Source organism: Culex pipiens, chromosome 3 (genome assembly GCF_016801865.2).
Source record: "Culex pipiens pallens isolate TS chromosome 3, TS_CPP_V2, whole genome shotgun sequence".
NCBI classification, from domain to species: domain Eukaryota; kingdom Metazoa; phylum Arthropoda; class Insecta; order Diptera; family Culicidae; genus Culex; species Culex pipiens.
The window spans coordinates 157,760,131-157,784,842 of NC_068939.1; the positions used below are offsets into that span (position 1 = coordinate 157,760,131).

Below are 24,712 nucleotides of genomic sequence, written 5' to 3' on the forward strand. Positions count from 1 at the left end.
ATGTTTGTTTTAACAAAAAAATGAGTTCGCGTAAACGTGAACAGAGTTCATGCCACCGGGAACGAGGAAGAAAACTGTTCAACTTTTATAGTGCATTGCACTAGAAAGTGAACAGTTTTCTTCCTGGTTCCCGTTGGCATGAACTCTGTTCACGTTTACGCGAACTCATTTTTTAAGTGTATTTTTAAAACATGTTCTAGGGTAGGCCACGCAATGTCCATATACGTTTTTCAAAAAAAGTTTTTTTTTCATTTGGGCTTTTGGATTTTTTTTATTTTGAAAACTGAGGAAGTTTTCATAATCACTGTATTTCTTAAAAAAAATAAGTGTGCTAATTGGATTGATTACGGCCAATTGACCAAAAGTAATGGTACTTCAAATGTTTCATTTGAATAATTTAATTAAAATGATCTTTTTTAATTAAATTTATTTAAATTTTAGGTTTAGCAAATTAAACTTCCATTTAATAAAAATTCAAAATATTTTTTTAAATTAAAAGATCAAAATATGTGACCAACCAAACCATGTTGTAATGTAATGTAATTTAACTTTTTCGAATTAACAAAAAAAAGTTCTACTGATAGTGTCTATAAATCTGATAAAATTTTTGGAATTCTGTGTCATTTAAAACATTTAACTCAAACACTTTTTAAGCTATCTCAGGGTAAAATTGTCCAAAGCATCCGATGATGCAGCCCATTTTCCGCTTTGAATTCATTTTCATCAATAAAACATAACACTTGTAGAGTATTAAAATAATCATATTTATCATGTTTTTATAACAAAAGTTAACAAACTTTAAAAACTTATCAAAAATGGTTGAAAACTATTTATTGGGGTATCAATCTTGAGTCTACCAAGCTCAGGATGGTTCCGTACAATTCCGTTTGTATTTTTTATTTTGCAAAATAAATCTTCAACACTGTAATAAAATAATTTAAATTTGGATGGTTTAAACTTTGGCAAGAGTCAAGGGACATAAACTTTGAAAAAAATTAGCATGAATTTATATCTTAAAAAAGCATGATCAGATGTTTCTACATTTTATTAATAAATCAGCATTTCTAAAACGGACATCACACGAGCATACTCAATTTATTGGTGGAAATTGCGCATTAACATTGTTATTATACTTAATATTTGCCACCAATAAATTTTTGAATTTTACAGTACTCTGAAAGTGCTGAAATTATAAAATATTAATTGAAATGACGACGTATGAATAAAGCGTTCCGGATTATGTTTCCATTAAAATAAAATAGCTTGTTTCTAATGAAGTAACTCGTAATAAAATACTGTAAGGTAGAACTCTGAACGTTCAACTCAAACGATTCCAATTGGATTTTGCATCCTGACGCTTGACAGCAGCTCGTTCCAACACCACTGGGCTGCTCTCAGCTCTATAAACCTGTCAAACCAACGTCAAACCCCTATTCGTTACCTGCCCGTTTTCAGCGTTCCTTGATGCTTTGGCAAGAGAGAAAATCCAGCTCCTACCAATACACCGCCGTCCCAGCAGTCAGTAGTTAAGTTCGTGTGTCCATTACCGAGGTCTGCTCCGCGAAATTCCGAAATTTGTCCCCGTTACGGTGCAAAGTTCCGGTCAAATTTGGTCTCCGGAGGTTCGTCACGGTGCCGCGAACCGGATGCGATAGTTTTCCACCCGCCATGGACGGCTTTCCGGCCGGAAAGAGCGGTTTTCGTCCGTAGTAATCCGTCGTCGTCGTCGCCGCCGCTGCTACTCCTCCAGCGCTCGGTAGAAAGAAAAGAACAAGGACGGCGAGATGCAGTTTGCTGGTGGAACGAACAAGACACATGTTCCAGCCTGACGTCACGCAGCAGAAAGCAGCAGTCTCGTCGTCGGTCGACGACGTCGTCGCCGTCGTCGTCTTCGTTGTTCTAGAAAAGGTGTGTATAAATACATGGCCGACAGTGTGTGACTGATCTGCTGATGTTGCTGCTGCTGCTGCGGCGATCTCCAGAGATCGTAGTCCCAAAGTCTCTTCTTCTCGTGGTGTGTCTCGATCGCTCTGGACTCTGCTGCGCCTGGCAGTCGTCACCCTTGTGATTCATGTGTGTGTGCGTATGTCATGACTTCTGTCCTCGCTCTCTCAACGCTCCGGGAAGATGTCTCCAGAGGAAGCTCTCCAGCATCCCGCAAACTGTCCGGTTTTTTCAGCCCCCCCAATCAAAAACCCAATTTCCAGTGGTTCCGTTTCACCTGGCGAAAAAAAAAATCAAAACGAAAAGAAATTCGCTAATTTTTCACCTTCCACCAGTTCTTCCCCCGCGGTCGCACAATTATCACCCCGGGGTTGAGTGTGCGTATTGATTTGGAGAGGCCTCCAACTCCGTGTCCGGGGCGGACTACGTGAGTGTGTGTGTGTGTAAAAGTGTTTGTGTTCCTCGTCTACCCCCGCCGCATACCCGTCGGTAGTTGCTACTCGGACGACCTCCACACGAAATTCACGACTGGGTTGATGTTTTTGTTCGGAGGAATACACACGCCCCAATGTGGAAGAAAGGGATTAAGTTGTGTTTTTGTTATTCTGGAAAATTTTAATGTGAGAGAGGGATAGTGTTGGACAGAGTTTTACGTACAATAAATTGTTCAATTTTCATTATTTGACAGAAAAAAATAATTATTTATTTTTTTGGTTGCAAACCATGTCTGGAGCAACATTTGAAAAGGACGCATAAGCATTTTGACAGCTAGAACTATTTTGCAAATTCCGAGACAATAGGTAACTATTTAACAAAACCCTGATAAAAAGTCTAACTAACAGGATATCGTTGCCAAATAAAATTACTATTACTATTACTACAAAACTTGCAGTGTTAGAAAGTGGCTGGGAAAGTCAACTATTGTTTAACACATCGAGTTTTGTGAAAAAGTTACCTGTTGGCTCGGAATTTGAAAAAATGTTCTAGCTGTCAAAATGCTTATCCGCCCTTTTCTCGTGTTGCTCCAGATGTGTGATCGACCACGGCTCGCTAACAGTGAGCGATATAGTCAATCGCTTCTCACAGCGATAAAATACATCGTGAATTTCTTGGCCTACTCCGTCTGTCGACGCCAGTCACTAACAAATATGCTCAGAGGGGGGAAAATCTAACAAAATACCAGCGAGGCGCTCACTTGGCATGCAATACCACAGTTTGGCGTCAAATTGAATTTGCCATGGATTGAAATTGCTGTAAAATGTGTCTTTGATGTTGTGTGAACAACAAAACTGCAAAATATTTTTGATAACACTGATTTTAAGCAGGTTTAATCAATGATCAAAACAAAGCCGATCACAGACTATTTTTAGTCAGCTTTGAGCGACATAGTGCAACCGGTCTCTCTGAGCCATTCACTATACTACCCGATTGGAGTGAGAGGGAGAGCCGAAGAGAGAGTTTTTGGTAGCGATTGGTATGATTATCACCACAAACAGCAAACGGTAGAAATTCGTCAGAGCAGTTTTGCGTCGCGTTCGATTTGTGCTCGCGAGTGAAGGCAATGAAAAAAGTAAAACTTGGAACACTTTAGCGTCAACAGTACTCATACGGTATCTTTCTTTTGACCTTTATGTTTAAAAATACTGAATTTTGAGACCATTATATTATATTGTAATTGTAATTCTGATGAGAACACCGGTTTGTTTACATCTTTTGAATAGGTTTAGAATTACTTGATTTCAATGTCTTATTAAATGTTTTTCTTTCACATTTTCGTTCCAAATTACAGTTTGCCATCCATCAAAAGGTCACGTGAAATCAAAGACTTTTTGCTTGATCTTTTGATTCGTGTATTGAGATAAACGTTTGAAAACATATAAGATTCAGTGAAGAAACATTAGTCTTTGCATTTTGAATTTAATTAGGGTTGTTTTATAATGTTAGGACCAACCATCATACACCTGTACATTTGTTTTGCAATCATTGATTTCCAAAATTTCTAAGTACTGACGAAATTTTTATTTTTGCGAGAAAAAAAAAGTTTTTGCGGTGCTGTACATTGTAATTTCTTAAATTTCAAAATATTTTAAAACAAGTAAAAACATGTTAAATATGATTATTAATGCAGAAAAGGGCGATTTAGATTGTTCTCAGTTGATAAGACTTCTATTTCCATTGAAATTTTGATATTTTTTTTTAATTTTTTTTTTGCCCCCTTATTTTTCGGACCAATTTTGAAGGCGGGGGGGGGGGGGGCGAAAAATATTTGCAACGGCCTAAATGTAATTCTTTTTAACAAAAAAAAACTACATCTAAAGACTATTTTATCAAGAGCAGCAAAACACTGCCAAACGTCATTCAAAGTAGTTTACAATTATTTGTACAAGTTTGTTCAATTAAAATTTAGTTTTTTATCAATATTTTCCTCTCTGATTTTTTGGAATAAAAAAATAAATTTGCAAATTTGCAAAAAAAAACAAAAACATTTAAAAATCCTAAGCTTCTAAAATGCTAAGCTCCATTTTTTGGGTATTTTTAAAAAGAACTTCTGTTTTGCGAAAAAAAAAGTTTTTTTCCTGAAGCAACCAAAATTCCAAAAATGTTTTAAAAGGAAAAACTGCAGTATAGACTTAATTAGTCAAAACCACGATTATCTGATGGTTTGTATAAGACTTTGGATAATCAAATGATAAACAGTTTCGTTTTGTATTTATTTATTTTCTTATTTTTAACATCAAATTCGATTTTTTTCGTTTTCAGATTTCCCGAAGATTCGATTATTCAAAATTATTTTTTTCCAATGACTTCGGATAATCGAGTCTGGCCTTTAGTCCCAATAAAATCAACATTGAAAACCATTTCAGTTTAAATATATTTTTAATCATTATCAGTTCTAATACTAGGTTTTTATAATTATTCTGAAAATGTTTCAAAGAAAATGAGGGACTAAACCCTGAAAATAATTCGAACGGCTTTTACTCAATAAATATTTATGTAAACATTTTTCTGTAAATAAAAGTAAATAAATTAGGTAATAATTAGGCTTAGTAATGTTTCCGGCTCAAAAATTGCAATTTTCACGGGGACCATAATTTCAAAACACCAAATTTCACGGAAATTTTAAAATTTCAAAATTCTTAGATAATTTGATTGTGAAACTCTGGATGTCCTTCAGTATCAAGCAGTTTTAGGCTAGCTCAAGTCCTTTCAGGGTTGATACTGTTTCCAAGTTGATATGGCAACCTTAAAGGCCCGATGGAACGAGATGCTGTTACTCTAGTTATTTTTTCTGAATTGCTTCTTTTTTCTTTCGAAGTGTATTGAATTCAAAAATGAATAAAAATGCTTGATCTTTATTTAACATTTTGAAGAACATTTTTCATTGAAAATACAACTTGATTAAAAAATCTGATGCAAAAGTATAATCTGTTAAAAAAACTTTAAAATTATATTTAAAAAGCAACTTAGCTTGAAAACAAAAAATATTTAAAAAATCACGATTAACTTTCAGCATAAATTTACAGAAATTTTGAGGCTTAAAAATTAAATAATTTATATTAAAAAAAGCTGAGCAATGTTGTAAATGAAACTTAACAAACAAAAAGCAAAATTATTAAAAATTAAAGCTATTTTTATAATAAAAATAACTCAAATCATCATACCCCTAACATTTGGTGATAACTTCATTTCAAAAATATATTGTCTGATTTGAGTGATTCTCATTTGAGCAACTCTTAACGAAATGGGCAAATTTCTACCATTTTAATTTTTTGTATTTTTGATTTGGCTCAAATTTTGTGGGGGCCTTCCCTATGACCAAATAAGCTATTTTGTGTCACTGGTGCACCCATACAAGTCTCCATACAATTTTGGCTGTTGTCCATACAAAAATAGTACGTAAATTTTCAAACAGCTGTAACTTTTGAGTGAATTTTCTGATCAATTTGGTGTCTTCGGCAAAGTTGTAGGTATTGTTGAAAACTATTGAGAAAAAAATAGGTACACGGAAAAAAATTGCAGATTTTTTAAAAAACTTTTTTTTTACAGAAACTTAATTTCCCAAAATACGTATTTTTTTGATTTTAGAGATTTTTTGATATGTTTTAGGGGATAAAAACCCAGAACTTTTGAGCCATAGAGAATCATGGTCAAAAAATCTGCTGCCAAGTTATGAATTTTTGAAAAAAAGTGATTTTTGGAAAAAAAATCGAAATTTTATGCAAAAACAAATTTGACGTAATTTTTTTATGTAAAATTGAATTTGCAATCGAAAAGTACTTAACAGATTTTTTGATGAAGGGCTCCGTTTTCAAGATAAAGCCACCGAAAGTTTCACGAATTATTTGCAGTTTTTCGATTTTTTAGACCATTTCTAAAAATATTTTTTTTTGAAAAGTTCAGAAAATTTTCTATAAAATTGTCTAAGAGACATTGACGATTGGACCTCTGGTTGCTGAGATACAGCGGCTCAAAGAAAAAGAAACCGGAAAATTTAAGTTTTCTAAGTTCACCCAAACAATCCACCATTTTCTAATGTCGATATCTCAGTAACTAATGGTCCGATTTTCAATGTTAAATGAAACATTTGTGGAATTTTCCTATCTTTTCGATAAAAATATTTTGAAATTTTTTAAATCAAGACTAACATTTAAAAAGGGCCAAACATTGAATAGTACGCCCATTTAAAATGCTAGTCTTGATTTATTTTTTTTTTTCAAAATATTTTTTTCGTGAAAGAAGATCGGAAATTTCACAAATGTTTCATGTTTTAACATTGAAAATCGGACTTGGTGGATAAAATTTGTGATGAAATATTTTGTGAATGTTGTATTTTCAAGCATTTTTGAAAAACTGCCTAAAAGCGGAAATTTTTAAATTTCACGAATTTCAAGCTGTTCGCAAAATCGTGAAAATTTTATAATCCTACTAAGAATAAATATATCTACAAAACTAAATTGAGTCTTGATATAAACTGCAAGCAATCAACAATATCCACATTTTCAATGGATATATCTTCGAACCTACATTCGAGAATCAGCCATAAATAAACATTACTAAACCTGCATTTGAAATCTGGATCAACCCATGAGCCGGTTATTCAAGACCCGCACTAATCCCTGCATAATGCCGTACATCATCCATCCGGAATCACCGTACCCGGTTCAGCACTCGAACCAGTTTCGCTACGGAAACGTAAACCATCCCGCGATCAGAACCAGTCGCTCTAAAATTCAATTAACCTTCACGTTTGGTTTGCATAAATGTCCCACTTTGTCAGCGCAGTCATAAATTCTCCGTACACGATGTTTAGAAGATGTGTGTTTGGTCTCCAGGTAGGTGGAGAAGCAAGGAAGCATAGACGAACAATTTTGCCATACTTTTCTGCCTGCCAATAACACCAACACAACTGGAAAAGAAGAACAAGCAACGACGACGACGACGATCTCATTCACCAGGTTCAGCTCTTTTATTGCACCTCACAGTTCTCTCCGTACTCCTCGGTCTTTCTTTCCTGTTTCAAGCGAGTTGTGTGTATGTTTTGTAATAGATTCAAGATGTAAAGTAGGAGAGCTGTGCACGTCTTATCACAGAGCTTCACAACCAACTTGCATGCAAAGCAGCGTCCGACAACACAGCGCGCGCTCCAATGACTCCATTATCCGGGGCCGAGGCCGTTAGATGTGTGACCTCCTCGCTGTTATCAGCTGTTTTACCCAGGTTTTAATAACAATTTCTTTTTTTTTCTCAATTTGTTTTCGCAGGTCTCATCGACGGAAGCAGTGAAGTTGAAGTGATTTGAAGCGAGCTTAACACGGTTGTGTGTTCAAGAAACAAGTGACACTTTGTGAACGTTCTGGAAACCGTGAAAAAAGAAGTGTTAAAATGTATACCATGGACGATAAGACGTCGTCCGGGAGTGGGGGAGGAGCGAGTGTGAGCGGCGGGTGCAGTGGGGAAACGAAGGTCATTTATCACATTGACGATGAGACGACGCCGTACTTGGTGAAGATCCCGCTGCCGTCGGCCCAGGTCACGCTGAAGGACTTTAAGCTGGTGCTGAACAAACAGAACATCAACTACAAGTACTTCTTCAAGTCGATGGACGCCGACTTTGGCGTGGTGAAGGAGGAGATTGCAGACGATTCCACAATATTGCCATGCTTCAACGGGAAGGTCGTGTCGTGGCTGGTGACGGCCGACGGTTCGAACCAGTCGGACTGTTCCGAGATGCAACCGTCGGAGATCATCGATGGGCGGCCGACGTTGGCTCAGCTGCGCACGATGAACAAGCCGATGAACAACATGATGAACATCCCGATGAACCCGCTGACGTACCAGTCCGCTTCGGTGGTATCCAGCGATCTGGACTCGACCAGCTTGTTCGAGACGGAGAGTGAAATCACGCTGGATCGGGACATGACAGAGTGCAGTAGCGTGCAGCGATTGCAGGTGCGGAAAAAGCCGCAACGGCGTAAAAAGCGGGCACCGACCATGTCCCGGACGTCCTCGTATAGTTCCATTACCGACTCAACGATGTCGCTGAACATCATTACGGTGCAGATCAACATGGACACGGTCAATTTCCTCGGTATCTCGATCGTGGGTCAGTCGAATCGGGGCGGCGACGGAGGTATCTACGTGGGCAGTATCATGAAGGGTGGAGCGGTGGCCCTGGACGGGCGGATCGAGCCCGGTGACATGATCCTGCAGGTGAACGACGTCAACTTTGAGAACATGACCAACGACGAAGCGGTTCGGGTTCTGCGCGAGGTGGTCCAGAAGCCCGGCCCGATCAAACTAGTAGTTGCCAAATGCTGGGACCCGAATCCCAAGGGGTACTTTACGATACCCCGCACGGAACCGGTCCGGCCAATAGACCCGGGGGCGTGGGTAGCGCACACCGCCGCCCTCCGCTCCCAGGACACCATCAACACAGAACTGCCCGAGTCCGTGCTGGAGCGGCTACACGTCGACTTGGACATGAAGGACATCGTACGTGCAATGACCAAACCCGACAGTGGCCTGGAGATCCGCGACCGGATGTGGCTGAAAATCACTATTCCTAACGCGTTCATCGGCGCCGACGTCGTCAACTGGATCCTCGAGAACGTGGACGGCATCGGCGACCGGCGGGACGCCCGCAAGTACGTCTCCCTGATGCTGAGGCGGGGCTACATCAAGCACACCGTCAACAAGCTGACCTTCTCCGAGCAGTGCTACTACGTGATCGGCAACGGCATCCGGCAGGACATCTCCGCCATGTCGCTCGACGATACGGAGAGCATGCTCAGCGATATCGCCCCGCTGCCAAATCCACCGATCTACATGACCTACTCCGGCAACTACAACCCGTCGCACGGCTACCAGCCCATCCAGTACGGGTGCACCGGCGAGCGGCATCCCTCGTCCGGCTCCAGCAGTTCCGACATCCTGACCAGCAAGGACACGTCCGCCTCGCAGAGCGACATCGCGGCCGTCATCCAGCAAACCAACCAGATGACGCTCGCGAACGCGTCCAACAAATCGTCCGGATCCTCGAACCGCGGTAATGAGCAAGATATGTCAGGTACATCGTTTTGACCTTCATTCGCTTTACGGTAGATGGTAGTAACACAAACAGACACACGTCCCCCCGATCCCTTTTTATGTTTATTTTTGTGATGAGACGGCGGCGGATCCTTCCACGGTAATTGCTATTATGATTCCATGAAAAAGGACAACCAATCCCATGCCAAGGCAATTTACCAGGATAGTACTTCTTCGTCAAGCCAGAAAAATCGTTGTCTTTTCCGATGTGATAAACGTCTTTACCAACCACTGACATTTCTATTACCTCAAAAAATCTTAAAAGCAGAATCAAATTGCCACATGCCATGGGCATTGTCCAGGAATCGGTTGACTTCAGTTCAAGAAAAAAAAACTTTGATACAGTTTGTAAAATGCCTTACTCCGTCTGTTTGTCGTCAACTTAAGTACTTTACCTTAAGTTTAAAAAATAAGATCCAACCACTGTAATATTAGCGCGACTGATTATGGATAAAAGTTAATGTAGATCTAAAAGTATTTTCTGCTATTACTGTCATACTAGAATGACGAAATAGCCTTTTTTCATCCCCAACACTTAAAGAACTAAAAAGTACAACAGTTGTACAGTAGCTACTTTTCTACACTCGTGTTGAAAAGTAATACTTTTCGATACTGTTTTGGAGTTTGACACTTACATATCGTCGCCGTCGTGCTAACTTGTCGTACGTGCATTTTGGGCCAAATTGAGTTAAAAACGCCATTTTGTGCAGCTCACAATGCCTCACCTTTTGACCTTCACAGATCCCCAAAATTCGATTTCAACCCTGAGATATTCAATGAAAACCGAAAAAACTCCGTGCATTTTTGTCACTTTACATATCCAGAGTTATTCTTTTTTTTGAAAAGGACCAATAAACTATTGTCTTTCATATGTTTATAGGACCTAATAAAAAAAACTCTAGATATAAAAGTAGTCGTGCTATCTTGTCGCTTCCTGAAAATTGATGTAAGTGCGACAACTGGCCAAAGGGATTTTAGGTCTGAACGCGTTTGACGCACGTACAAGTGAGACTACCGTAAACATTTGTAATTATAACTCGGGACTCCAGCAACCAACTTCAACCAAACTTCGGGATAATGCACAGAATGGTCAGCCAAACAAAACAAGTTTGTTATTGTTCACATTGCGTGCTCTAGTTTTTGTTTATTCAAGGTCAAATATTAAAACGCGTTTTTCTCGGAACGTCGAAATGGCGGGTGCGACTAGATAGCACGACGACGTCGATATCTTGTAGGCAAATAACATTCATGCAGGGAAACAAACGTTTCCAGGGTGGTCACTCAAATCCCATTTTCGAATTCTCGATTTTCTGTGACTTTTTCATAACCTCAAATGAAAACATAACTCGATTTCTGTAAATTCAATACAATTATGTCGATTAGAGCGTGTTCAGGGAGCACAAATGTATCATACCAACTTTAAAATGTTTGAGTTATGTAAGCTTTTCGTATCTTAAAAATATTTCGAATCAAAAACTTTATTTTAAGGTTTTGCAGCACGATTGTGTTTCAAATGTAGGTGGCGCAACTAACGAGGTTATTTGCCTAAAATCGTATGCCGGGTTGAAGAACAAAATCGAGTCTGTCTTATGATTCTCTGCACCAATCTTAAGAAATCTTGTTGCAAAATTTGGATCACGAATAAAAAAAATCAAAATCATGTAGGTTTGGGATCATATTTAAGATCAACAATCAAAAACTCAAAAGACTATTTTTGTGATTCGATTATCCGAAGGGATTTTTTTCCGATGCCTTCAGATAATCGAGTTTGGACTGTATTAATAACAGATGGGTTTAGGAATATGAAAAAACAAGATTTTGAAATACTTTCTTGCAATAGTGTTCAAATCTTTTTCTCAATTTAAAGTTTTCTCATATAGCAAAAATAAAAAAATAGAACCAAGATTGGAAGTATTTTTACTTTTCCCATTCTGGCATGAGTTTTTTTAATGTTGATTTTGTCAAAATCAACCATCGAACAAAATTTCGAAATAAATTTAAAAAAAAAACTATTGACAACAGTAAAAAAGTACTACAGAAATTTAACAACACATTTATTATAAAAAAATACTTTTAAAACCTAAACACCCAAGCTCGAGAAATAGGGGAAATTTCCATACAAATACAAATGAAGGAAATGGCAAAAAAGGTCATAAACATACGCATTAAAGAAATGACTAAAAACTAAGAAAAAATACTAAAATTGAATTTTGAATTTTTAATAAAATTTTAATTTATTTTTTGTAACAAAAGCATTAAATTTTTTTTAAAGAAAGATCTATGAATTCACGTAAAAATATCTTGTTATCAAGTTTTCTTTTTAATTATGTTGATTATCTAGAAATCATTGTGGGTTTGTCAACTTGTCTGTAATTTAATATTAAACAGATTTGTAATGGCCTTTTTGAAAATTTCTGGAGTTTATTGTGTCATTTTAATTTATATTTCTTTTTTTTTTCTTGATAAGGTGAGATATTGTTTTGTTCCAAAAAAGTATTTTTTGCGAAACTCAAGTTGGAATTTTTTAATTTTTTTTAGCTTGCTGGGATACTTTTTTAGATAGTACAAGTGAGCACACGGGCATCGAATTATTGGAATTGAGATTTGTTTCAAAATTGGGATTTCAATAGCTTTAAAGTTGTTAAAAGTTTACTGTAATAAATTTTCATAAATAAATCTTGTGAAATATAATTTAGAAAAAATGATCCTTAAAATTATTTAAAAAAAAACTTTTTCAACACATGCCATCATAACCATCCAAAAAGTATTTGGAAATAGTTGTCTAAAATCGCCTTCTTATTCTGAAATTGATTAAAAAGTAAAATGAACCTAAGATTCCCGATTTCTCAACTTGAGTGGCCACCCTGAGTTTCAATGTAAAAAAAATCAATTCAAAAGGTGTTGTGATGAATCTCGACGGAATTGAATAAAAAAAAACCATAACCTTTATTTACCATATTTTTGGAGTGATTTTATAGCCTTTTCTGAGTGAGCAAGGCCAAAATCTGAACTCGGATTATTTTTCCAATGCGCCAGAACTGAAATTGTGACATCATAACTAATATCCGCCTACCGTCTCATCCACGTTGCATGAAAATTTCCTCTTTCCTTGCTCCCATTACTCGGCAGTTCATAAATTCTGATGTTTTAACTCAAAATCATGCACGAAGTTCATCCACCTACATTTTATGTGTTTTTTGTTTTGCATCAAATAAAAATAAATAAAATTCCCTCGCACGCATACCATGACTAACCACCTGACCAACACATACACACCATCCCTCATTTACACTGGATTTTTTATATTCTTTGTTTACTTTCAGTTTTGACCTTGTTATGAGTTGCTTTAATTTTAATTCTCTTTTAATTAATTCTTGAATCAAACAAAACAAAACAAACTTAATACCCCGCTCGTCATCATCATCACCGATCATCGATCATCCTCGTGAACATCGCCATCATCGACACCGTTTTTTTTTGTTTGTTAATAACAAAAAATACTCGAAAAAACACGCAATCCCACACCACACCGCACACAAAAACTCGTGTAAAATTACATTGCGCTTACGGTGTAATTTTTCTGTGACGGCCCACAATTCACGTCAAGGCAGAGTTTAAAAGTGGTGGCATCCGTGGTGGAGGCGGCGGCGGCGGTAGCATCGGTGGCAAGCAGCAGTTCCAGCAACAGCACCAACAGCAGTTCCAGCTGACCAGTGGCAGTGCCAACGACGACGAGGGCTACGAGGAGAGTCTGTACTTCCAGCCGACGCGGACGCTCACCCGGAAGGACCAGCAGCAACAAGTCATCTACCACAATACCGGGGGTGGTGGCGGATTCGGCAAGTTGTAAGGAGGGAATTTGGGAGTGTTAGGATGGTAAGGTAGAGTGAGGGGGGGAGGGGAGAGCATGCCAAACGTCTTCTTTATCGATCTTCCATGCCATGCAGATTTTTTTTATGATTGTTGTAAAAAAATGTCCCAAAACTAACTCCATTCGTTACATCAAAAACGGGGGAATCTGTACCAGAAATTGCCAAAAGGAAGCATTTCGTCGTGGTTGTGCTATGTTGTCACACGTGACTTTTTGACGTTTCGTTAAAAACATACTTTAACATAACCTCACTTTTCGCCGCACTCAGCAAACGTCAAACCAGAAAAAAAAATTGCTGCTGCATTTTTTGAAGTTTGTACTGGTTTGACGTTTGCTGAGGGTGCCGAAAAGTGAGGTTATGTCGCTACAATATTTCAAGAGCCACGAGTATAAACAATAAATGTAAACAATAGAAGGGATTTCAAGTGTGACAATCTGCACCTGACTACGATAAATGTATGCAATGTGGCAACGTTATTCTGGGTAATGCGACAAAATGTTTTTTTTTTAATGAAGTCTGATTTCAAATCGAGATTTGAATATTTTTGAAATTGAGGCCGTAGCACGTACGACAACCTAGCACGATTGCGCCATCTCCTGAAAACAATGTCCACAAATCTGGAGCGTCAAAAATCACGAAACAAACATCACAAAATGAAGAAAGTTTTTTTTTCTGCCAACAACAGCAATTTAATGATGGCAGACAAAACAGGTCCCAAAAAGACGGAAATTTCGAAACAAAAGAGTGCATCTCTGCCAAGGGAAAGTTTTCGCTCTGTTTGAAAGCAATTCATTCCAAATATTAAGAGGGATGAGGGTGTTTCGTTTGTCAAAGGCAAGATGGCCTAATTTTGAAGGATGGGTCGAGAATTTAAAGATTGTTGTTGATACGAACACAGATAAATGCTAGAAAATTTAAGCATTTAGTGATAAAAAGGCAATTTTAAGAAAAGATTTTAAGGAAAGCGTTCTTTCAGTATTCAATTCTCAATTCTCTTTTGAAAGTCCTATTTATCACTATATAGTCCGACAAGGTTTGGTCTCTTAATGGCATTTTCCCCTCTGAATCCATGTGCAGAGGGTAAATTACACATTTTCAGACATAACAGATGTACCTCTTTCCAGATGTAATATAACCATGATTTTTTTACAACAAAAAAGTATTAAAATTACACATTTTCAGAGGTAAAATTACACATTTTCAGACATAAAAGATGTACCTCTTCCCAGATGTAATATTACCATGATTTTTTTACTGTGTGTGTTACTTCTGTGAGTGGTGACAGAACTTGTGTAAAAAGAATGTAATTTTACATTAGAAACTGGTAAAATTTTCATTAGTTTTGTTTTGAATTCTAGAGTTTTTTTTAAAAGGTCCTATAAGCTATTGTCTTTCATATGTTTATAGGACCTATTCAAAAAAAAAATTCTAGAATTTCACTTTTTTACTCATGATGTGGGTATAATTAAGCAAAAAAGAAGTAATATAAATTTAAACCAAATTTCAAACTTCTCAAAATTCAACTTATTTTACTGTGCAGCAGATGCTTGAATATTTTCGTAAATATAATATTCTTAAGGACAGTTGTCTTTCCCTTTCTAGAGTGATAAATCTAGATTACTTTTTCAAAACAACCAATGCGCCATGGACTTCCTACACAGCCAAAAATCCGATGGTAAAATCTCAAGCAAAAGCATGCACCTTCGTCAAAATAAACACTTAATATTACACGCTGCATGTACAATTTTTGTAAGCACAAAAAAAAGTTGCAACCGACGGGACTCAATCCCAGCACCTACAGTAAGGACTGGCGCCTTAGCCCGCTCGGCCATCACACCGATGCAAATGGAAAGGATAAACGTATATGTGAGCTTGACATTTCGGTCAAGTAGGTTTCCCATACTGATGGGCTACATATTTCAGGGAGTAATATTACACATAATTTCATAAAATAATGCATAATTTATTTTACACCCAAGCCTTTTACACGCAGCTGGATTACTAATTTATTTGCTGTGTAGAACCTTTTGAAAAAGTAAGCAAGATATATGATTTTGAATAAAATAGCAGAGAAACAGCATCTTTTTTTTTAATTTTCAACTTGCATTCAAGTTATGTTTAGGGAGATTTTCATTTTGGAAATTTTGTTATCACATACACAGCAAAAAATCCGATGGTAAAATCGCATGCAAAAGCATGCACATCACCTTTTTTGAATTAAATATACTTTATTGAATCTTTCTTATAATAATTACATTTGGTTTACATAATAAGTGGTCAGCTGTGGCTCTTCAGCTTTAGTTTGCTTTTCGTGATTTAAACACTGTTCATTTTCTTAACTTTAAAAGTATATGATTTATCATTTTTGTAACACTAGGTACAACGAGGAAAAAAAATTTAAGAAAACATAACCTAACTTAAAACTAACTTAATCTTACCATAAACTAAACCAATCCTTGAATCAAGGGGTATTCAGATATAGCACATTTTTCCCTGAATTTCAAACATTTTTCTTGAATCTTCTGATCCAACATTTTTACTTCTGCTAATTCATGAACCTCACTTGATCTTGTCCAGCCAGGAACATTCAAAACCATTTTGAGTACCTTGTTTTGGACACGCTGGAGCTTCAATTTATGAGTTCTAGCGCAACACTCCCAAACAGGTACTGCATACTCAATAACGGGGTAAATTATTTGTTTGTAAACTGCTAGCTTATTTTTCAAAGATAGCTTTGATTTTCTGTTAATTAAAGGGTACAAGCACCTGATGAGAATGCTGCACTTGTTCAATATTTTGTCTACATGCTGTCGAAACAAAAGTTTCGAGTCAAGTATGAGACCTAAATAGACAACTTCCTTTGACCAGGGTATCGAAACATCATTCATTTTAATCAAAACATCATCCTTTGGGACAAATCGGGCCGATTTGGAAAGAGGAAAAATGATGGTTTGAGTTTTGGCTGCATTTATGCGAATTTTCCAGTCGCCAAAGTATTCAGAAAGAACGTCAAGACCCTTCTGAAGACGGCCAACTAAATATCTGGTTATTTTACCCTTATAAATAACGGCAGTGTCATCAGCAAAAAGTGACAACACACCATTACCAGGAAGAGTAGGCAAATCAGATGTAAAAATATTGTACAGAAGTGGGCCAAGAATACTTCCTTGGGGAACCCCAGCATCAATGTTGAATAATCCAGAAGCAATCCCATTCAGAAAAACCCTGAACGATCTCTCCGAAAGATAGTGCTGGATAATTTTGATAAGATACATTGGAAAACCGTATAAATACAGTTTATGTATCAAACCATCATGCCAAACATTGTCAAAAGCCTTCTCAACATCCAACAAAGCCATAGCAGTTGATTTAGACTCAAGCTTGTTCTGCTTGATGATTTTAGTTACTCTCGTAAGCTGATGAGCAGTATTATGCCCCTTTCGGAAGCCAAACTGCTCATTCAAAATTATATTATTATCGTTGGTAAAATCCAAAAGCCTTGAATAGATGACCTTCTCAAAGAGTTTGGACAGACTACTCAAAAGACTAATGGGACGATAACTTGTTGGCGATGTTGGATCTTTTTGAGGCTTCAAAATTGGTATGACTTTGCCCAGTTTCCAATTGGTGGGGAAGTAACCAAGTTGCAAACATTTATTGAAAATATTGGCTAGATGTTGAAAGAACTGATCACTCTGTTTTTTCAACACTAGATTAAAAATGTTATCAAAGCCAGGAGCTTTCATATTTTTCATTTGTTTAACTGCAACTTTGACTTCCTCACCAGAAACATGGGAATCTGCAGGAAATTCAAAGGTAGAGTCATTGATTGTTGAAATACTATTGGCAACTGATGTTTCTTTACGGCTGGTCATGGAAGCACCAAGATTATGTGAACTAACAAAATGAAGCCCAAGTGCATTTGCCTTTTCCTCGGATGTAATCAAAGGAGAATCCTCAACAATAAGAGGAGGAATAGGCTTTGGTTTGTTTTTAAGAACTTTTGAAAGTTTCCAAAATGGTTTTGAATAATTCCCAAGCTGGCTTACATGTTTTGAAAATTCTTGATTTCTGATATTGTCAAGTCGGTCTTGTATGATTTTGTTCAAATTGTTCACTGAAATCTTTTTGTCATAGTCCCCAGTCCGTTGATATTGTCTCCTATAAACATTCCTAAGTCTAATCAAGTGTTTAGTATCTACGTCAATATCAGTTACCTTAAAATTAACAGGAACCTCCCGAACGTTGGCAGCCTCTGCTTGGTTGATAGCCTGCTGGATCACCTCCAGCGAACGATCAATATCAGCAGAAGTTTCCGGGTGTTGATCATAGTCGATGTTGCTGTCTACCACTTGCTGAAACTGCTGCCAGTCAACGTTGTGGTAATCTTTCCGGGTTGGTTGCCGCTGCGGAGTAACGGAAGCTCCAACCTCCACAACCACCGGATAGTGATCAGAACTCAACTCTTCAAACACCTCAGGATGAGCCACGTTCTCAGCCATATTGGTAATGAAGAAGTCGATGATTGAGTGATTCCCAGACCGAGCCACCCTCGTTGGACGATCCGGACTCACAACGTTGTAGTATCCGTTTTGCAGATCGTTGTGCAGAATCACTCCGTTCCGATTCCTCCTGCTGTTGCCCCAAACTTCATGCTTCGCGTTGAGGTCACCAGCGATGATGTACTTTGCGCTCCGCCGTGTCAGCTTCTGGATATCGCTCTTCAGTTTTCCTGCTGAACCATCTCTGGCATTCACCTGACGTGGGCAGTATGCAGCAATGAAGAGTACTGGGCCAACCGAAGTGGGAATTTCCACCCCAACGGCCTCGATGATGTCCAGCTTGAAGTGTGGCAGCCGGCGTGGCTTGAGATCACGATGAACAGCGACAAGCACACCTCCTCCTCCAGAGGTGGTCCTATCGAGCTGCGTCGCGATCTTGTAGTTTTGCAGATAAACCTTTTCACCGGGCTTCAGATGAGTTTCCGTGATGGCAGCTACGTCGATCTCCTTCTCGCGAAGAAAATCCACCAGCTCTAAATTCTTCCTCCTAATGGAGCAAGCGTTCCAATTCAGCAGCTTGAGGGACCTACGATCCATACTGGATGACGAACGAGGTCAGCACTTCAATCTGCTGGGTCTTGGTTTTGCATCCACGCAGTGCAGCGGACATCTGTTGGAAAATATTGAGGAGTTCGGTTGAGGTGTAAAGATCATTACCGTTTTCCTCAACTGCTGGTTCTTGGGTTGGTCTTGGCTCCTGGCTGAAGCCCGGTGGTGGCGGTCTCGGCTCCTGGCTGGAACCCGGCCGTGGATGATTCATCTCAGCTCTCTTCCTGGGATCCAACGGCAACGGTGCCAAGTTTGGGACCTGGCGTCGCGGTTGAAGAGGTGGAAAATTTTGCTCCACCAGGGCTGGAGGAGTTCTACGACGCTGAGGCTGATTCTTCGTCGATGATTGCTGCCGAATTTTCACGAACTCAGCTCTCTTGGGGCACTTTCGGTCGGTTGACGAGTGCTCACCGTTGCAGTTGAGGCACTTCACCGGCGAATCTTGGATGCACTGGGATGTGATGTGCGCATCGGTACCACATTTGCCGCAACGACGCCTTAGGTGGCAGTTCTTTCCTCCGTGCCCGAAACCCAGGCAGTTGAAGCATTGTGTGACGTCACGGTGCACTGGTCGGTATCGCTCCCACGACACGATAATGTTGAAAACCGCTCGGATTGCCTTCAGCTCAGGAAGCGTCGTCGATCCCTTAGCCAAATGCAGCAGGTAGAGCTGGTCACGGTACTTGATGTCTTTGTTGCGTCGGCTCATTTTGTGCACGGCCAACACATCCAGTTTCAAAACTTTTAGCTCGGCAGCTAATTCCTCCACTGGCATGTCGTACAGACCTCTGACGACAATTTTGTACGGCTTATCCATGGCGACATCATGGGTGAAGTACTCCGCCTCGTTTTCGGTCAAGTATTCCTTGACCAGTTGATAGTGCTGCCTGGATTGCACCAGCACCTTAAATCCGTCCTGACACAGACGAATGTTGCCTAGGACTTTCCCAGACTTGATGAGTTCAACCAGCCCCGCTCGAAAGTCGATCGTTGCTGCTGATTGCCGTACATAAAAAGGAGGCAGTTTCTCCTTTCGCTGTTTCACTTCATTCTCCTTTGCTTTCGCTACCTGGTCCTCGTCAGGCAGTCCAGCAAACTTGTTGTTCTTCAATAGCTGCTCCTCGTGCGATGAAGAGTTCTCCTCCTCCTCATCCATCGGTACAGTACCGTCGCTCTTTTTCGTCTTTTTGCTGTTCGATGTCACTTCCAAAAGCACCTTCCTCTTGGAAATTCCCGGTTTTTGGCCATCAGTTGAGGCCTCAACCTTCCTTTTGGAAATTCCCACTTTTTTGCCTGCTTGAGCCGCAGGTAGGGCAATATTGCCGGCGTTTTGCGCCGGGACGCGACGAGTCATGTTGATTCAGACAACCTTCACCAACGAATGCTCGGATAACAATCATGCACATCACCTTTGTCAAAATAAACACTTAATATTACTCACTGCATGTACAATTTTTTCAAACACAAAAAAAAGCTGCAAACGACAGGATTCAAACCCAGCACCAATAGTAAGGGCTGGCGCCTTAGCCCACTCGGCCTTCAGACCGATGAAAAGATGAATGGATAAACACATATATGAGCTTGACATTTCGGTCAAGTAGGTTTCCCATACTGATGGGCTACATATTTCAGGGTGTAAAATCACATAAAATTGCATAAAATAATGCAATATTTATTTTACACCCAGGCCTTTTACACGCAGCTGGATTACTACTTTTTTAGCTGTGTAGCTAAAATTTAGCGAATCATCACAAAATTTGGTATTTGGAAGGGGAGAAAATTTCTTACAAGTTCATAATTTCTTAAGAGCTAGTTTTTCACCGATGTGAAACAGGTCGTATCGAGGTGCTCCGATTTGGATGAAACTTTTAGGGTTTGTTTGTCTATACATGAGATGAACTCATGCCAAATATGAGCCCTCTACGACAAAGGGAAGTGGGGTAAAACGGGCATTGAAGTTTGATGTCCAAAAAACATGAAAAATCTTAAAATTGCTCGCATTTCCGTAAAACTTTATCAATTCCAACTATCTTAGATGCATTCGAATGGTCTTTTGAAGCCCTTCAAAATGTGCTATAAACATCCAGGATTGGTTTGACTTTTTCTCATAGCTTTTGCAAATTACTGTTAAAAATGGATTTTTTTAAAACCTTAATAACTTTTTGCAACAGCCTCCAACACCCATACTCCCATAGGTCAAAAGTTAGGGAATTTCATGGACTATAAGCCTACGGTATTAACTTTTTGGCCAATCGCAGTTTTTCTCATAGTTTTACGATTTTTCTATAACAAACATTTTACAACGTTAGTTTTTGCCCTGTAGGCCTCCATAGCGGCACTTTTTTGTCTCAATTTTGACATATTCGGAATCCTCAGGAAATTTTACATTAGATTGAGGTGTTGGAGTTATGAATTTGATTGAAAAAAATGCCATTTAGAATTAATTAAAATATTATTTAGCATTTTGTCGGATTATGGGTAAAACAGGTATTCGCCTACTTGATACAGCATTTGACGCATTGAACACAGGGTATGAAAAATCCAACTTTTTTTTGTAGAAATGTTTTATTTAATTATTTTCTTAATCAAATTCATAACTCCAACATCTCAATCTAATGTAAAATTTCCTGAGGATTCCGAATATGTCAAAATTGAGACCAAAAAGTGCCGCTATGGAGGCCTACAGGGCAAAAACTAACGTTGTAAAATGTTTGTTATAGAAAAATCGTAAAACTATGAGAAAAACTGCGATTGGCCAAAAAGTTAATACCGTAGGCTTATAGTCCATGAAATTCCCTAACTTTTGACCTATGGGAGTATGGGTGTTGGAGGCTGTTGCAAAAAGTTATTAAGGTTTTAAAAAAATCCATTTTTAACAGTAATTTGCAAAAGCTATGAGAAAAGTCAAACCAATCCTGGATGTCAATAGCACATTTTGAAGGACTTCAAAAGACCATTCGAATGCATCTAAGATAGTTGGAATTGATGAAGTTTTACGGAAATGCGAGCAATTTTAAGATTTTTCATGTTTTTTGGACATCAAACTTCAATGCCCGTTTTGACCCACTTCCCTTTGTCGTAGAAGGCTCATATTTGGCATGAGTTCATCTCATGTATAGAAAAACAAACTCTGAAAGTTTCATCCAAATCGGAGCACCTCGATACGACCTCTAGAACAAACCGAGCAGAATCTACAAATACTGCCTCTTAAATTTGCAGTTTTCGGTAGAGTAAATAATAATGTTTCGAAAAGGGTTGCCCTAAAACTCTAAGCCCTTGTACACAGTGAAAAATGGTTTAAATTTGTTTTTTTTTATTATTTTACAGGTTTTTTCTATATAATAACTTTAAATGTTTCGAAATGCATAAGCACAAAACTGTAAGCACTTGTACACAGTGAAAAATTGCGTGAATTCGGAAGGTTACAAATTTTATGGTTTGATATTACCTCTTTTATGATGTAATAATACCTCAATTCAAACCAAAAAGTGGAATTACACTGGATCAGAGGTAAAATAACACTTTTCTTGAAGTAAAATTTCACATTTTTTGACTTTTATATACTTATTCCCAGTTCTAATATTGACATGATTTTTTTTACAAATTATTACAAAATTTTAACTTAAATCACATTCTTTGATTTAAAGAACACGATCTTTTTTGTTTTTAATTGGATCCTTTGTCTTGAGTTCAATTCCAGAGTTTTTTTAAAGGTCCTATAGGCTATTGTCGTTCATATGGTTTAGGACCTATTAAAAAACTATAAAAAAAATTATCAAGAGGCTTAATTTTTCGTGATGTAGCCATAGCCTGTTTTGATTTGTTCTGAATGTCACTCACGTCAAAATGCTGACGCTGAGCCAGGTTGGACTTTCTTTTCCTCTCTTAACAATCGCCAAAGGAGTAAGCGAGTGAGCGAACCAAAGCAGGTCAGAATTTTATCGTCACTCAATCATGATCGTAAATACACTCAAAAATAAATCAAGATGTGAATGATTTTTTGTCATAATTTTTATTTGAGGTTAAGCTACAAAAAAAATGTTTTGTTACATTACATTTGGGTTTGGTGACATAGTATGTGTAAAAAAAGTGCAATTTCACATGAGGAACAGGCAATATCTTCAGTTTCAGTTAAATTTCACATTTTTATAAATTTTTCTACACAGAAAAAAAAAATCATGGTAATATTACATCTGGAAGGGTACATCTTTTATGTCAGAAAATATGTGTAATTTTACCTCTGAAAATGTGTAATTTTACCACTTTTCTGTTGTAATGGCGCTTTTTCAGTCTAAATTGAGGTAAAATTACATCATAAAAGAGGTAGTATTCAACCTTCCAAATTTACACAATTTTTTACTGTGTAGGTGAAATTATTTTAAAAAAGAGGTAATTTTCAACCAACACACCTTTAGAATTCTAAAATTCAACCTTTTTCTGTGTATAATTTAATTTTAGAATATCGTAGCTTGAAAAAATGATTAAAAAAAATGCTTGAAATGTAATAAAGTTTAAAAAAATATCATTTCTGATGGTAACTTAATTTTGATCTAGATAAAAATCGTTTTTAAAGTATTGATAAATTGTTTGTAAAAAACTGATTATATAGTGCCTGACGTTTCTCCTCTGCATGTGTAAGTGAGAACGAAATATCTCTCGAATATCTCGTAAACGAGAGAAGAAAGGCTTGCTCTCCTTCGATCGATCCTCACTCTCTCAGCGATTGTTCAGCAAATCTGTTCGTGTTGGATCCACTTATCAGATAATTCAATCATTATTGAGTGAACGATGACTGAGAAGTGTGCAGATACCCAAGATTCGTCAGATGACTGATGATTTATCAAACACTGTGAGTAACTGTGATGTCACTTTTTAATTGAGATAAATGTTTGTGGACCATTCAAACAGTTTTTTTTTAAACTAAATGACGCTCTGGAATTTGGACATTTCGGTATTATTGTAGATGCTTGAGGGAACCCCTAACTCTATGCTCGTCTCATTCTCCAACGATTCCCAACAAACGAACCTAGCACGACGAAACCACGGTTAAAAGAAATCTATTCAGTTCAGCTTGGATTATTTTATTTTATACAAACATATTTTATTTTATGTTTTATTATATATTTTTAAATATATGTGTACCCGCGAGAAGTAAATCGGCAAAAACAATACAAAACAAAAAAGAACCTATACGAATGCTATATTTTACGGAACCATTGTAAATGTGTTTTTAACCCCAACTATTTATGCAGGCAATCGAGATTCGAGCAAGCAACGCGTCAAAACGTCCCAGAGTTTGGCGCAAACTCTGAAGGTAAAACTACTACAAAAGAATTGAAAGTATTATTCATTCGCGCAGCTCCCAGTTTTGTTAGGATTGTGAATTACGGAAGCAAGGAAGGCGGAAAATAAACGTAATCAAAAAATACAGGAACTTTGACTCGTTTTAGTTGTGTTTCGTTGAAGCGGTTCTTTTTTAAACATTAAAATTTGCAAGTGCAAACCCCACTGATGGTTGCTTCTGAAAGGCGATCTTATACTAAAGTGTGCGCACTGAAAATAAAATTTGCGGGAAACAAGTACGTAAAATCGTTCAGAGGAAAGTAAACTCCAAAAAAATCATAAGAAGGAAAAAAAACATTTAAAACTGATAATATGAAGGTAGCTGGAAAGCGAAACAAACGGCTGAAAACGAATTTATACGAAGACAACACTGAAACTGAAAAGAGTAAACTTGATATGAAATGAAAAGAAAAAAAAACAGGATAACACAAATATTGAAAGGCAGCATCAGCAGCAGGAGCAGAACAGGGCAGCGAAGGATACTAAATAGGGTGGAAACACACAACACTACACAATGTATTTGCTAAAAAGAAATAAAAAAAAAAAAAACAAAATAAAAATGGGATTATTAGCGAAGATGTGAAATCAGAAGCTGGAAATAATTTAAATAAAGAATTGCAAAAGTAAGGTAAGATTGTGTTTCTTTTATCCGAAAATTCCTAGTTGAGAAATAAAAAGCTTACAGGATTCCGAAGGTCCGAGATCATATTTTATGAGATATCTCTCTTAGATAGGAAAAGAGCTCTTTGAACCAAATCTCTAAACTCCTGGGTTCAAAAGAAAAAAAAATATGTCTAATTTTCAACAAACAGATTAAATATAGGAAAAAAGTATTTTCATTATGGGTTAAAACAC

General features: G+C 37.7%; 1 protein-coding gene across 6 annotated transcripts; it reads left to right on the forward strand.

Moving 5' to 3' along the window:
• Positions 1-1,529: 1,529 nt before the first annotated feature.
• Positions 1,530-13,424, forward strand: LOC120414472 (segment polarity protein dishevelled). 6 transcript variants are annotated; one of them, XM_039575668.1, is made up of 3 exons: positions 1,530-1,908; positions 7,707-9,511; positions 13,143-13,424. In XM_039575668.1, exons 2-3 carry the CDS (start codon positions 7,828-7,830, stop codon positions 13,379-13,381), a joined length of 1,923 nt encoding a protein of 640 aa, XP_039431602.1. In that variant the 5' UTR covers positions 1,530-1,908; positions 7,707-7,827; the 3' UTR covers positions 13,382-13,424. The 6 variants fall into 6 exon arrangements, with proteins under 6 accessions (XP_039431602.1, XP_039431608.1, XP_039431622.1 ...); XM_039575674.1 differs by having other exon boundaries at positions 7,707-9,490; XM_039575688.2 differs by having other exon boundaries at positions 1,531-1,908; positions 13,139-13,269.
• Positions 13,425-24,712: the final 11,288 nt, after the last annotated feature.

What these genes read in the sequence shown, in the direction of transcription:
- LOC120414472 (XM_039575668.1), top strand. Translation starts at nt 7,828, where the DNA reads ATGTATACCATGGACGATAAGACGTCGTCCGGGAGTGGGGGAGGAGCG. An exon ending in TAATGAGCAAGATATGTCAG is followed by an intron (nt 9,512 to 13,142) that starts GTACATCGTTTT and finishes ACGTCAAGGCAG; the next exon opens with AGTTTAAAAGTGGTGGCATC.